We start from the raw sequence: 15,431 nt of genomic DNA on the forward strand, positions 1-15,431 counted from the left end.
GAATCGATCAAAACTAACTTTAGCTGGACAATAACTTTATTCTAGAGCTGCTGTAAAGCCAAAACAATCTCTGTTACTTTAATTTCCTATTATCAATGTAAAGCTGCTTTGAAACAGTCCATATTGTTTAAAGCGCTATATAAATGAAGGTGACTTGACTTGTTTTGATGCGTTTTATGTTGGAGCCACAGTATATCTGCTGAAGTTATAATGAACTTTTAGGTCAGAATTTATTTAATGAATATTGGGCCCCCGAGTGGTGAATGTGTAGTTACCCTTTGTTTCTCTGGATCCACATATCTGATGCCAAAGTAATCTTTCTCCAGCAGGCTGTAGTAGTTACACACATGATCCAAGAGAAACTGCCCTTTAGTGTCTCTCTGTGGAGGAAAGAAAAATCAAAGGAATAAAAATCAAAACCAAATCACATGATTACAGCAGAGATTTAAGATAAAATATAATAGTGAGCCAGCTAGTTCTCGTGAATATATTGACAGTATCATAATATTGACCGTTGTGTGTAAAATAAGTTCATTGATTTACAAGAGGGGAAAAAATACACTAATATACAGGGGGAAAACCAGAAAAAAAATTTTTTATATGACAGGTCAATATTTCTTAATATACTAAATATGATTGTTATGAAAAACATTTAACTACAGCACAATAAAAAGCACAATGCTTCAACCAATGTAGTCCGATTAATGAAAAAATGACTTACGAGCAGGTTCTTTTATTGAACAGCACAAAAGACTCACTTTATTGGTTTGAATCAGTCTGACAAATCCTTTACTGAATGAACTCAATGAATCCACCAGAGGCTCTGGTCCAGAGCTGCTACTGAATCAACATCTGACTCTCTCACTGAACCACAAGTATTTATTTTCAGCAATGACTGACTGACCTCAAATGAAGCTAGAAATGCTTTATGTTCATAAAGTCCAAATGAATTCAAAAATGAAGATTTTAGGCTTTTATTATGTTATCTATAAGCTAGTATTCTATAAACTTACAGTCTCTCACTTACGCCAATATGGATCAATGATTCGAAATGCTCTCTAGAATATGAAGCTCCGCCCCCTACATTATAAATAGGCATTGAAGCTGTGGCGAAAATCATCACTTGTTCACACATTTACTATTTTCTACATGGTGAATGGCACATAGTGCTCTATAGGGAATGATTCAAACATTGTGCTTTCCATTGGGGCGAATGAAGTCTGGTTTCACGTTATTGTCAAGCGAACAGCCGCAGCTCCGGTCCGGAGACATGATAGCACAGAGCGCATCATATGTGGTGCAGACCACAAAACGTATCGGACCCATTTAAATTCTGCACAGAATGCTGTATTTTAAAGCGATGGAGGAGAAACGATTAGACATACTCGATAAGTAGAAGAGATAACACCAACATAAATTACACTTTTCAAACAGCACATTCTTGATTATGTTCACTGTTTTGCTTTACTAACAGTTTCATATTAAATATTAAAGGGGAATCTATTAGACTGTGGCTATCATACGCAGTCAAATGCGGCTTTACTGAGATCAACAGCTCTTGGTCAAGCTGTGATATAAACGAAACGCTATTGGCTATTTTAAAAAAGGAGGAGATGCCTTCCTGTCTTCCTGTTTCAGTGGAAATTACCTCAACACATGGAATAATACTGCACGTTTCAAGGCACTTCAGTGGGCCTTTAATGTTTGGGAATCTCATGTTGGAAAATGTGTAACTGAAAATACATTTACAATTTTTGCAATACATTTTATATAATTATAATTTAAAATTACATGTTTAAAACATTAATATGGTTTAGATTTAGATCCAATCAAGGGGTTGCAGGGTCAGGACAGGCAGCTCCCCTGCTCCAAACACATCATTCTGCAGTGAGTGATGATGGGCTTATGGTCTCATACAGGACAGTGTCTCTGTGTGCTCGACTGAGCAGCTCTGGTTCAGCTCTGATGACCATCAGCTTTTGACCTTGCTGTTATTACCTGTGACGCAGGCTGCTATAGCACACTTCAATTTAAAATGCACATTTTAAAATGTGAAATGTGGATCAAGCATTACACTGGATCGAATTAAGAAGAGAATGTCTCATATCATTACAATATTTCTTCTCTTACAATGACAGAAAGAACTACATTTGGTAACACTTTATAGTAACACTTTATTTTAAGGTGTCATTGTTACAATGTAATTATATATTTAAGTACTGAGTAATATTAATTAAATACATACTTACTGAAGAAGGGTTAGGGTAGGATTAGGATTTGGTGGAGGGTTAGTTGCATGTAATTATGCATAATTTACTGTTATTACTATGGTAAGTACTCTCTTAAGAAAAATAGTTCTAAACAGTACCAAATTAGGGTTCTTCGAAGAGCAGAAACATTTGTGGTGCTAAATAGAACCCTTTTTTATAAGGTTCCATAAAGAACCATGATTTGAAAGTGCAATATCAGACCTTAATGGTTTTATATTTATAAATAAACCTTTCAATTATATTTATTTTCATTAATATTAGTATATTAGAATCTTCATATTATTAATATTTTAGCCCTCTATCTGCCTGGTCTTATATCTTGTTGCCTCTACTTGGGTTTTACATTTGAAAAAAAAACAAAAAAAAACAGCATGTTGTGTCAATTAGGTACTTTTATTTTTCATTGGCAGTGCTCTAACAACAGAGGTTAGCTGAATACATTAATAAATAACAGTTGACATTGAACACGATATAGATGTAATGAAGACCAAGTTCCAGTGAAATATCTTCACAATCGCATATGATGTCTTTACGTCCTTCATTATGTGTGTACTTTCTCTCTGCAGATGATGAGGTTATGATACGTGACAGCATCTGAAATGCACAATTGAGTTTAGTTACATTGTGTCTCTTCTTTTTGATCATGTAAAAACAATTATGTTAATGAAGGCCAAAATTTGCAAATATTGACAGTATGAGCCCTTTACCATGTTAAAAGGAAAAAGTGATATAAAGTCATCATGGTATAGCTTTAATGTTTTTTTTTTGTAACTGGGTATGTTTAGGCATAAAGTCGTAATTAAAAAAATCAAACAATATGGATCATAAATTCATTGTTCAAATTATAATTAAGTTATAATTTATAGACATTTTAAGAAAGGAATAATTTACCTGTTGAGAGTATGTTGACAGTCTGTGTAGTTGTATAGCTGAGCTCCAGAAAATCTGTGACAGTTACAGATTTAATAATAAAGAATAAAGAACCCTAAACTCAAACACAAAGAATCATTTCAGCATATAAAGGGTTCTTCAGGACGATACGGTACTAAATAGAACTGTTACTACTTGTATGAACCTTTAAAGAACCATCTTTTTTTAGAGTGTACATGTAACATATGTAATAAGGACACTGTAAAATAGTGTTACCCACTTTATTTTACAGTGTCTTTGTTACAAATGTTACATGTAGTTACTACAGTAATAACAGTAAATTATGCATTACAAGCAACTAACCCTAAAAACTCTACTCCTAACTCTAACCTAAAATCTAGTTAATTAATATCACTATACTTACAAGGACACCTTAAAATAGTGTAACCCTACATTTTTACATTGAAAGAACTAGTTTATACATCTGCATCCTTAGAAATATGAGTGGTGTTTGCCTGTGGAAAACCTACTGCCCACAATGATATGGTGGTATTTGCGGTTTCTAGGGTGTTGCTATGTGCTTGTTATGTTTTTCTGAGTGACTGTTAGTGTCGCCACAATAAATGTGCTATTTGTGGTTGCTAATGTGTTTTGAGTGGTTGCTAGTGTGTTGCTATAATGCTAAGCTGTTATTTGAGGTTTCTATGATGTTGCTATGTGGTTGCTAAGGTGTTCGGAGTCATTTTTGGTGTGTTTCCACAATGCTAGGATGTGATTTGTTGTTGCTAGAGCGTTGTTATATGGTTGCTACGGTGTTCTGAGTGATTTTTGGTGTGTTGCCACTATAGGGTGTTATTTGTGGTTGGTAGAGCGTTGATATATAGTTGCTAAGGTGTTCTGAGGGATTGTTTGTGTGTTGCCACCAGGCCAAGGTTTGATTTGTAGTTGCTAGGGTGTTGCTATGTGGTTACTAAGGTGTTCTGAGTTGTAGTTAGTGTAGCCATAATGTTAGGGTGTTATTTCTGGTTGCTGGGGTGTTGCTAAGGAGTTCTGAGTGATTTGTTAGTGTGTTTCCACAATGCAAGGGTGTTATCTGTGGTTGCTAGAGTGTTGCTATGTGGTTGCTAATTGGTTCTGAGTGATTTGTTGGTGTGTTGTCACAATGCTAGGGTGTTATTTGTGGTTGCTAGGGTGTTGTTATATGGTTGCTAAGGTGTTCTGAATGATTGTTGGTGTGTTTCCGCCATGCTACGGTTTTATTTGTGGTTGCTAAATAGTTGCTAAGGTGTGATTATTGGTGTTTTGCCACCATGCAAAGGTTTTATTTGTGGTCGCTAGAGCGTTGCCATAATGCTAAGGTGTTATTTGAGGTTTCTATGGTGTTGCTATGTGGTTGCTAAGGTGTTCTGAGTGATTGTTAGTGTTTTGCCACCATGCTGGAGTGTTATTTGAGGTTGCTTGAGCGCTGATATATGGTTGCTAAGGTGTTCTGAGTGATTGTTGGTGTGCTGTCACCATGCAAGGATGTTATTTGTGGTTGCTAGGGTGTTGCTATGTCCCTATAATACTCGGAGGTGCGTTTTAAGTACCGTGATGGACCACCACACAGGTGGTGGAGCAAAATACTTCTGATTATTTATCGATTTGATTTTTTTGTCAGATTTTTATCTTATGCCAGATTATTGATGTAAATCAACGAAAACTATCAGTCTTCCTCCGTAAGAGAGAACCAACCACAACTTTCAGGCGCCATCTTTATTTTCTAGCTCAACTGTCACAAATGGAAAGCACAGGATTGTGGGATATCAAACGCAGCGACAGAAACATCTATTATAAAATCGATCAGATGATGGTATCTCAGGAGACAGGAAGTGAAGCTAACATTGGGTTCGGACGTGCCTTGATGCCTTCCTACCATGGAATGCGTCCTCCGAACGCAGCATTTATAAGCTTTTGGACGCAACCCATGTCATACTAGCAAGAAACTATGAGAGCTGTAGTTCCAACCACACAACTTTGTGATGCTGGTAACACAGTATTGTTAAACTATGTTGCTAACAAGAGAACTTGCAACCATAGTTGACAAATAATGTTTTTAGGAAATGGAAAACGCACCCCATGTCTCTATGGTTCAGGTCCCTTTCTTCAATGTAAATCTGTTTAAATGTTTGGCCCGTTTTATCATCAAGGTGAAAATTGCACATCTTTGCTCTTTGTTGAGCTTCGCTTCATGTCTGTGATACAACTGCTCTAAATAATACAAAGACTTTGTTCAAATGACTATGTATGTGCAATAGAAGGCAAATAGTGATGCTTGCTTTAGCAAACACTTATAATGAATAAGCATGCATGCATGATAGAGAGAGGGAGGAAGTATGGGGGAGAGATTATCAATTATTAAGGAGTCTAACAAGATGACAAGTTTTAACAACACAACCACACTGCATTGCTGCTCTTTCTTTAACTCTCAACCTTCCAAAATCCCTCCAAGATTCACTTAGCAATGCTTCGGTCGGCCACTCTAGTCGGAACAAGCAGAGTTTAGGACCGTGAAAGCTTTGCCCTAGATAAAATGTTCAGTAATTAATACCCATGCCATATCAATTATGACTGCGTCTTCCTTAGAACTAAACACAAAATGTTTGCTAATCCAGAGGTCACAAGGCAGATTCATATCATAAACAGGGGAGAGGGAAAATTAATGAGATTTATGTGAGCAAGTAAATCAGAGGACACTTTCTTTATGCACTTTCTTTATTATCAAAGTTAAAGTAAAAAAGTTAATAAGATGACACTGGAAAAGGCAGATGTTAGCATTCTACAGCATGCATACTTGCCTTATTTAAGCATCTGACCATGTGTGAAAGACGAACCCCTTGTCGATTCCCATTAACCCCTAATTTTCTCAAAATCGTTTAGTCTGTCCTTGGCCCAAATACATAAGGACTGGTCAATGTTAAAGACTTGAGGGTATATGGTGACATATATACGTGTAAATAGCAAATCTTAAAGGACCCAAATCATTCAGGATTCACTAAACTTCCGCAGTGCGACAAGAATCAGACCTAATCGGTGAGGATGCCGTTTAGAAGACTGAACATGGAATAAAGTCTCATATTGTCTCCAATATGTTATGTCTGTGTCAACTAAATGTTAAAATAGTGTGATTAATATGCACACAAAAAAATTAAATGGATAGATCACTCTCATCCAGAAAACACATTTAAAGGTATTTTGAAGAAAGATTTCTAGTTCCAAAAAGGACAAAACTCCAGCGGTTTAATACAAGTTTTCAGGTGCGGTCAAATTAGCGAAATTTTGTGAGTATAAAAAGTATATTTTTCAATAGTGTAGTGTGAAGCACAGCTTTTAAACAAGCTTTCTGTTGGTCAATGATGTACATTCACTTGAACAACCCATTGTGAAATCTGCTTTGGGAAATTCACTTGGAATACTGTTGAAATATCTGGATTTCGCCATTGAACACTAAAGGTAAATGTGACCACATTTTTCAGAATACAATCATTTTGTATGATTTGTATGCCGAGCAAAGTTTAAGTGGAATCAAATCATTGATTCCACAAACCTATGCAAAATCCAAATATGGTGAACTTCATTCATTTTTGCATTTCACATGACTTAAAGTAATTGTGTCATGACACAAACACTAAGGTAAAATACTTTTGTCTTTTTTTGGAGCTTGAAACTTTTGGACCCGATTGACTTTCATTGTATGGACAAAATTAGGTAAGTTCTTCAAATATCTTCTTTTGAGTGAACTATTCATTTAATTAAGCTGACCTGTATGTAAATTCCTCAATAAGGAATTGTCCAAAAATAAAAGATATTCAAGATTTAAGTACCACCATGAACTATTTTTAAATGGACATATTATCTAAAAAACAAGGTCCTCATTACGCGAGACACTGAAAAATAATTATTTTTGCAATTTTGTTTAGTGACGCCAATGTTCATATTTCATACTGCAGTTTCAGAATCCATTTAACAGTCCTCCAATATTGGTGTTGACCTGACCCTTATGACCCGCACAACGTGTATGCGTATAATGAGAGCAATCTTGAAACCATAGAAGCATTTCTCTGTTCGCCCTTTAAGCCTGAGTACAGGAAAGTGGATTATGCTGATGTGAAACTGATCTGGTGCGGTATGACGATGCCTTTGTCCAAGTCTTTCTTCTGTTACCGTTTATATCTCATGCTCAATTTATAATTAAAGATCTAAACATATTCTAAATATGACAGCTTAATTTCATCATTAACTCCTACAGCTGTCTTACGTGTTGGAAGGAAAAGTGGACTTTGATGCATTCAATGAATTTGTCCTTTTTGCATGATTTACTGTGCAACATAAATTGTGCCATGTGCAATGATTAACTTTACAGTTCAGTTGGCAATGCTGTTTTGAAGTCTACCATGTGACTTGATGTATGTAGACCTGTAGTCTTTATATATCATTGTGGCTGCATATGAAAAATTTGTGAGAGCATAACGCAATTACATAAGAAAAGATCAAAATGATTAGTGTGCACAAATCTGGATGGGATGTGATTGGTTCTGATGTGACTGATGTGAAGATGGCTTGATGTCACAACTTCAATAATCACAGTGTTATTATGGATGTTAAAAAGGTCGATTTGAATACAGAAACTAATCAGCAGAGGAACATTTAGGAGGACTTATTTAAGACAAATCAGAAAAATGTCCGAAAAATGTCCAACAGATGTCTTATTTTAACTATTTATTGTGAATCTTCAAAGATTAAATTGATTGATTATACCAATTAATGATTACAGTTTGCATTTTAAGAGTAAATGATCCTTAATACTTCTTATTAAGCCGACAGGATGGTGAAGATTGCAAATGTGGTACTTTTGTTCTTAGAGTGAATGAAACTGTACCGATCACAAATGTTTGTGGTTGGATCATAAAACATTTATTCATTTTACACTGACAGCTTAAGTGAAATTTCCTGTTGTTTTCTTTTGTTCCCTTGTGAAAAAGAAGCACACTTTAGCATATGTTTATAGAGAGCACTTATTACAGAAATAATATGCTTTAAAAATATACTAAGATGAATTAAAACGCATAATTATGGAAGCTTGTTTCAGCAACAGAATAAAACATTTAAAAGATAATTGGGAGTTTATTCCTCAGAATTGCGAGATATATAAAGTCAGAATTGCGAGATATAGGCCTAAACATGCAATTGCGAGATATAAACGCTTTATATCACGCAATTCTAACTTTATAACTCGCAATGGCGACTTTACACTCACCTAAAGGATTATTAGGAACACCATACTAATACTGTGTTTGACCCCCTTTCGCCTTCAGAACTGCCTTAGGTGGCATTGATTCAACAAGGTGCTGAAAACATTCTTTAGAAATGTTGGCCCATATTGATAGGATAGCATCTTGCAGTTGATAGAGAATTGTGGGATGCACATCCAGGGCACGAAGCTCCCGTTCCACCACATCCCAAAGATGCTCTATTGGGTTGAGATCTGGTGACTGTGGGGGCATTTTAGTACAGTGAACTCATTGTCATGTTCAAGAAACCAATTTGAAATGATTCGAGCTTTGTGACATGGTGCATTATCCTGCTGGAAGTAGCCATCAGAGGATGGGTACATGGTGGCCATAAAGGGATGGACATGGTCAGAAACAATGCTCAGGTAGGCCGTGGCATTTAAACGATGCCCAATTGGCACTAAGGGGCCTAAAGTGTGCCAAGAAAACATCCCCCACACCATTACACCACCACCACCAGCCTGCACAGTGGTAACAAGGCATGATGGATCCATGTTCTCATTCTGTTTACGCCAAATTCTGACTCTACCATCTGAATGTCTCAACAGAAATCGAGACTCATCAGACCAGGCAACATTTTTCCAGTCTTCAACTGTCCAATTTTGGTGAGCTCTTGCAAATTGTAGCCTCTTTTTCCTATTTGTAGTGGAGATGAGTGGTACCCGGTGGGGTCTTCTGCTGTTGTAGCCCATCCGCCTCAAGGTTGTGCGTATTGTGGCTTCACAAATGCTTTGCTGCATATCTCGGTTGTAACGAGTGGTTATTTCAGTCAAAGTTGCTCTTCTATCAGCTTGAATCAGTCGGCCCATTCTCCTCTGACCTCTAGCATCAACAAGGCATTTTCGCCCACAGGACTGCCGCATACTGGATGTTTTTCCCTTTTCACACCATTCTTTGTAAACCCTAGAAATGGTTGTGCGTGAAAATCCCAGTAACTGAGCAGATTGTGAAATACTCAGACCGGGCCGTCTGGCACCAACAACCATGCCACGCTCAAAATTGCTTAAATCACCTTTCTTTCCCATTCTGACATTCAGTTTGGAGTTCAGGAGATTGTCTTGACCAGGACCACACCCCTAAATGCATTGAAGCAACTGCCATGTGATTGGTTGATTAGATAATTGCATTAATGAGAAATTGAACAGGTGTTCCTAATAATCCTTTAGGTGAGTGTATATCACGCAATTCTGAGATAAAATGTCAGAATTGCGAGATGTCAACTCGCAATTGTGATAAAAAAAAATCTGAATGGCGGAAACAAGCTTCCAAACATTGGAATTGTTAATTGCATGTTATGGCATGTTAATTGCAGTTAAATCGAAATTTATTATAGTTATATACTATAACTTTTACTGACAATTATTTATGGTAAAAATATACTTTTGGCAACAAAAAAAAAATCTTTTAGGACAATGTAAAGTGACTAGTTAGGGAAATGGGGAAGGACATGGTAACCCAGGCCGGAACTGAACATATACAGGAGGTGTTGTGGGCAAGTGTGATACCCTCTGCACCACTGAGCTCAAATAAATGAAAATAATGCAGCTGAAATGTAGTACATTTAAAATATTACAACCTTAAATGTAATATTAAATTACACACTACATTTAAATCAGAGTCAAGTCATGTGCTTTAGTATGTTAGTCAACAAAGAAAAACGTTTAATTTTACACTACAAAGTGCGTTAAGAAAAATAGTCATGAAAGCTGATTTGTTTCACAAGTGCTTTATTTGCACATGGAAGCATCTAGTAAATAATACTTACGATGTAGAGCATCAGAAAATAGCTGAATGACTGAATGAGTTCTGAGCTGCTGTGAGTGACAGATTTAAGTGTGTATCAGTGTGTGTTTGTGTGTTTAACAGGTCATTTATCCCCAATGGCCAAACATGCTTTTGTCTCTTAAAATATCTATCACACACCACACACTGTCACTGCACTGCCTCCGGCTAGTGGTGTACAAACAGAACGGGAGGACACTTCATCTCACACACACACACATGCGCACATACACACACACTCGAAAAATAAGTACAATGTACTTATTGTGTTCAGGTTGTATTGTAAAACACTTTTGCTGCTATTGAGGTGTGATACGGGTAAGGTTAGGGTCAGGTGTGTGTGGTATGAGTAGGTATAAGGGTGGGTTAAGGTCAACTGTGGGTCAACATAAATTAAAAGGGTCAACATAAATGAATTACAGCTGTAATTACATGCTGGTATTTTTAAAATATAAAGTATAATGTAAAAACATGAATACACAATAAGTCCACTGTATCAAATGATTAAATTTCAATGTAAGTACATAGTACTTAAAGCCACTTAATATAAAGTGGGACCAATAATATAATGATAATAGCTATAGAATATTGACTGTCCCTTTTTTAAATGAAAAACAGATTATTTTATGTGTGACTACATTTTTCAATATCCCAAAAATGTCACATTTCCACAAAGAAATGTTTCTGAGCAAAAGAACAGGACCAGTTTGTGAAATAAAAAGTGTTGCAGTCTCGGCACAGACACACACACACTGTCTTTGAACCGCAGCGGTTAAACATATGCACTGCACATCACTGAGACATCATTCAACACGAGTCCAATGACGTCATTCATTTACACCCCCCCTTTCTCTCTCTCTCCTCCTGTTTTATTATCTCTTTTTTCTTTCTTCAGTCATTCTTACAAAAAAAAAGCTCATCAAAGGCATGGAGGAGAAGGATAAGAATAGCATGAGACTATTTATAGTGCCCATCACAACAGCACCTTCTCTCCTTCTTGCTCGCCGGACATTTATTGATTAAAAGAGGGAATGAGAGGAGATGAGAGATATATTTCTGCAGATGGGGCGATTTGCATTTGGTGTATTACAAAAATAGAAATGTTTAATCGATGATGACATTGCTGCATTTTTAAGAATAGCAAAGACAGTGAGTGGAGAATTTTTAATGTGACTAAAGCTACGGCACACTGGCATCTTAATAACCATTACGAAACAGTACTGTGATGGTAAAACCATGGTATTTTTATATATCATGGTACTGAATGATAATGATTTTCATACTCCAAAAAAGCATTCAAATGACACCATGGTGTGTCCAAAAGTGGTGTTTCTTGTTAGTGACTATATCTGGGCTCCTTTTCTTCTGTTTTAATTGGTAGATTTAAACTTTCATTTATATTTTAAGTATTACTTTTTAATTGTTTTCTTTGAACTTTTCTGATAAAGGTCTGAGTAGCCAAAATACTTCAATAAAGTTTAAATTCTTTAATCAACAAGTGTTTCTGGTTTACCTTCTCTATAATGGCTTCCAATTTCTTTCCATCCATATACATCCATCCTTGTTTGATAGTGTTATTTTAGTATCATTTATATACTATTATAGTACTTTTGACATTTTTATTCGTTTTTTTAAATATTTTTTTTTTATTTACTTCCTGCTAGTAACTAGTGCTTCAACTAATCCATTGACTTAAACATGACATTTTGTAGTGGAAAGACTGTGCTCCAATAATCCAATAAACATACTCCAATAATCTTAGATTACAATTTATTATATAAATAATAATCACCCTTGGTGGTTTGATAGTGAAGTTGCACCTGAAAAACCTAGTGAAGACTATAGTCAAGATAAAATAAATAAAAGTCCATTAAGACAGCTACGCATAAATACATACGTATTATCAAGAAAATCAATATGTAATATTTTTATATGTAAACAATTTTTTAATTGTAGTCTTTTAAAAAGCATCTGAAATAATAAACTAAGTGCAATCTAGTGTTGTCAAAATATAGATTTTTCAATATCGATACTGAATTATCTGAAATACGCAGAATAGATACACGATACCAGCTGCACTTTCTCTCTCTCTCTCCTCTCTCCGCCAGCGAGTGACACACAAACCCGTCTCTCCTCACTCACTCGTTTCATTTGCTCCAGATGAATATTGTTGGTATTACAGGGCTTGAATTTCAGCGTGTTATTGTACGTACCTTTACTCATTCTCGTTCACACCCAAAGTGTGCGCACATAAAGCCGCCTCTCAGCACTAAATTTAGTTATTTTTCGCTGCTTATTGCACTTAAACTAAATAATGTCAAAATGCCGGTCTTGGCGAGTATTCACGTAAAGTGAACGTAAACAGTTGAGAAAGAAAACGCATGTGTAACAGTATAATGGATCCGTGCGTCAGGTCTTAAAGTGACAGCAGCCTAATAAACCTGCTGCTAAATTATGAGATAATATTAAAAACATCTACATGGTTTTTCCCCATGGTATCAATGTCAAAATTGTGGTTAGTGAAAATGCTGAGTGGCTAGTAACTCCCACAGGGGCTGGTGAGCTGGTGAGCTGGTGAGCTGGTGAGCTGGTGAGCCAATCAGCATTAGGGGGCATATGATGGTGGAGGAGAGAGAACCATAGACAGTATAAGAAGTGGACAGAGCCATCTCATTGGAACTCAGTTGAGACAGTTGAAGCCCATTTTTAGCGATTTTTTAGCACTTCCGTTCCTGACGCGCAGACTCAAACCGACTCAAACTAAGCTTGATGACGTGAGCAACCTGTCTGACAGACGTTAATCTTCTAGTAGCTGTGCGTGAAAATTGCCAACGTTAATCTTGCAGAGACGGGGAACTTGAGCAAAGAGTTATTTGGCGTGAGTGAGCAGGAGTAAGTATTCCGTTGCTTTTATGGACTCTTTATCTATGGGATTCTCCCTTGACGGGACGTCCCCCCGATTGCCTGCGAGCTTCTCCTCCTGTCTGTACGGTAATTTCTGTACAGCGCGACAGAGAGTCGAGTGGTTATGACGCAATCGTTAGCCTATTTTCACTAAATCTGTTTCTACGGGGCCATAATGTAACATAGAAGGTAATGGAGCCCTTTATACATTGTCGTGTTTCTTTAGAAATAAATAATGGACAAATGGAGTCTTTAAACGCCTCAGATGTAAAGTTATTCGCTGTCAAAGTGACGCCAAAATGAATGGGAGTCAATGGAAATGCTAACGCAAGTGAAGTTCTGCTACAAGATGGAAGCTTCAACTTCCGGTTGATGGATTACCCCCTTGGAGAGAACGAGCAAGAGGGAGATCTGAAGAAAGACTGCAGAAATAGAGATGAGACTCAATACAAAAGAGAAAAGCTCAGAAGAAATCCCTGGAAAATGAAGGGTTATGCCTGGGCAAGAGCTTAGGACGCAGGTTAATAGAAGAAAAGCTTTCCAGCGCTGGAGAGAGATAAGCGGGAAGAGATTTTCTTGAAGCAGTATTTTGTTACGCTTCTGCTATGATAAACAGACATCCACTCTTGGATTGATTGCATAACGGAGGACAGCTAGTGAGAGTCGCACTGACGACTGCTTGTGTTTAGCATCATTGTTAGAGCACTCGCCTCGCATGCCGGTGGTCGGGGTTCGAGACCGACTCTGAGCAGGGCGGTTAGGATTGGAGGGTGAGCTTTGGAGGCGGAGCAATGAAGAAGGGGTGTGTTTGTTTGGGTTGATTTCAAATATCAACAATGTCCAACAGCGTTTTTGAAATATCGCTTACCCCACCTTTAATCAGTCAATGCATTTCTCTCTTCTTTTTATTCAGCTACAGAGATAGCTGGATGCCTTTGTCCAAATCAGGGATTTCCTGTAACATCAAGTTATAGTCCTTCTGTGAGGCATATTTGGAGTTTATGCACGAGGGCGCTCTCTAGCTTCCAGTATGAATGAAACAGACATTACGTGTTTATAGTGCTCAATAATGCTCACTCCATCCTATTTTGGATAAAGGTACGAAAAATAATAAGGCTCATGTTTATATTAAAGGCAGGGACTACCTCTAAAATAACTGCCCCCGTTTTTTTTTTGGTTTGGGCCACTGCCCCTCAAAATGTATGTGCACGGCCCTGACCATATTCATATAACACATTTAAAAGGTACTTCAAAGAAAACCATGGTGTTGCCATGGTGCATGTTTAAAATGGCTATACCATACTACTCCATTTACTTATTACTGAAAGCCATTAAAACAGTTGGCTTTTGAAATTCTGAAGTTCCAGCTTGGGAAAGGCTCACATTAAAAGGCACCTCAAATGTTCTACGTGACTTAATTCTGTCCAGTTTGGCCTACACGGGGAAGTTTAGCAGCAGAATCTGAGCGCAGCATCAGTAGCACATGAGTGATGCAGCAGTCACACTGAAGAGCATGATCTGCCTTAATAATGCATGGCCTATCTGTCCTTCAGACACTGAGAAGACACTCGGTACGCCTGAGCCAACGCTGAGAAATGACCCAGAGAAAACACACACACATCCCATTTACTTTAAGATAGAAATATGCTGGTAACGTTATCACTGATCCAAACTGGGCATAACTTGACATGGTTTCAGTCAGTCCAAAACAGGGAGACACAAACGACTTATTTCTCATGACTTATAACTTAAATACACTGCCCCAAAGATCTATGACAATCGAAATTTTTTAAATGATTTCATGGCAAACAGATCAGATTTTTGAAAAACATTCATTTTTCTTCTATTTCTGAACACAAAAAGAAACTAGATTTTTTACTTTTTTCAGTGGTGACTAGGGTGTTGTGAGTGGTTGCTAGGGTTTTCCTCTGTTGATAAGGTATATTTAATATACTTTTTTGCAGTTGCTAAGGTGTTTAGGGGATGTTAGGTGGTTGTGTCGCAAGTGTTGCTATGATATGATAAAAAAAAACCTAACATTTCAACCCATTTCTGAACCCATTTCAACCCATTATTTCTGGAATAACGTGACTACGGAGCCCCGCATATGACATGCGAGAAAAAAAAGTCAATCGTGTGCGCGAAGGTCAATTGAAGTTTTCAAAAGTCAAGGTATATGGTCATTCACCATGTTTTCTTCCTATGTTTCATGACTCACATGAGATTTTGTTCACTGCAGGTGATTACAGCCATGCTAATATTAAGACCAACGGCA

General features: G+C 37.1%; 1 protein-coding gene across 1 annotated transcript in view; it reads right to left on the reverse strand.

The window, feature by feature from the left end:
• The window catches only part of frmd3 (FERM domain containing 3), a 74,959-nt gene that overhangs the window by 54,335 nt on the left and 5,193 nt on the right, over positions 1-15,431 (reverse strand). Inside the window, exon 2 of the mRNA XM_056246840.1 lies at positions 276-380. Coding sequence (XP_056102815.1) covers positions 276-380 — 105 coding nt within the window. The remainder of the gene's footprint in view (positions 1-275; positions 381-15,431) is intronic.

The sequence above is a fragment of the Rhinichthys klamathensis genome, unplaced genomic scaffold, assembly GCF_029890125.1.
Source record: "Rhinichthys klamathensis goyatoka isolate OS25496 unplaced genomic scaffold, OSU_Roscu_1.1 h1tg000040l_1, whole genome shotgun sequence".
NCBI lineage: Eukaryota > Metazoa > Chordata > Actinopteri > Cypriniformes > Leuciscidae > Rhinichthys > Rhinichthys klamathensis.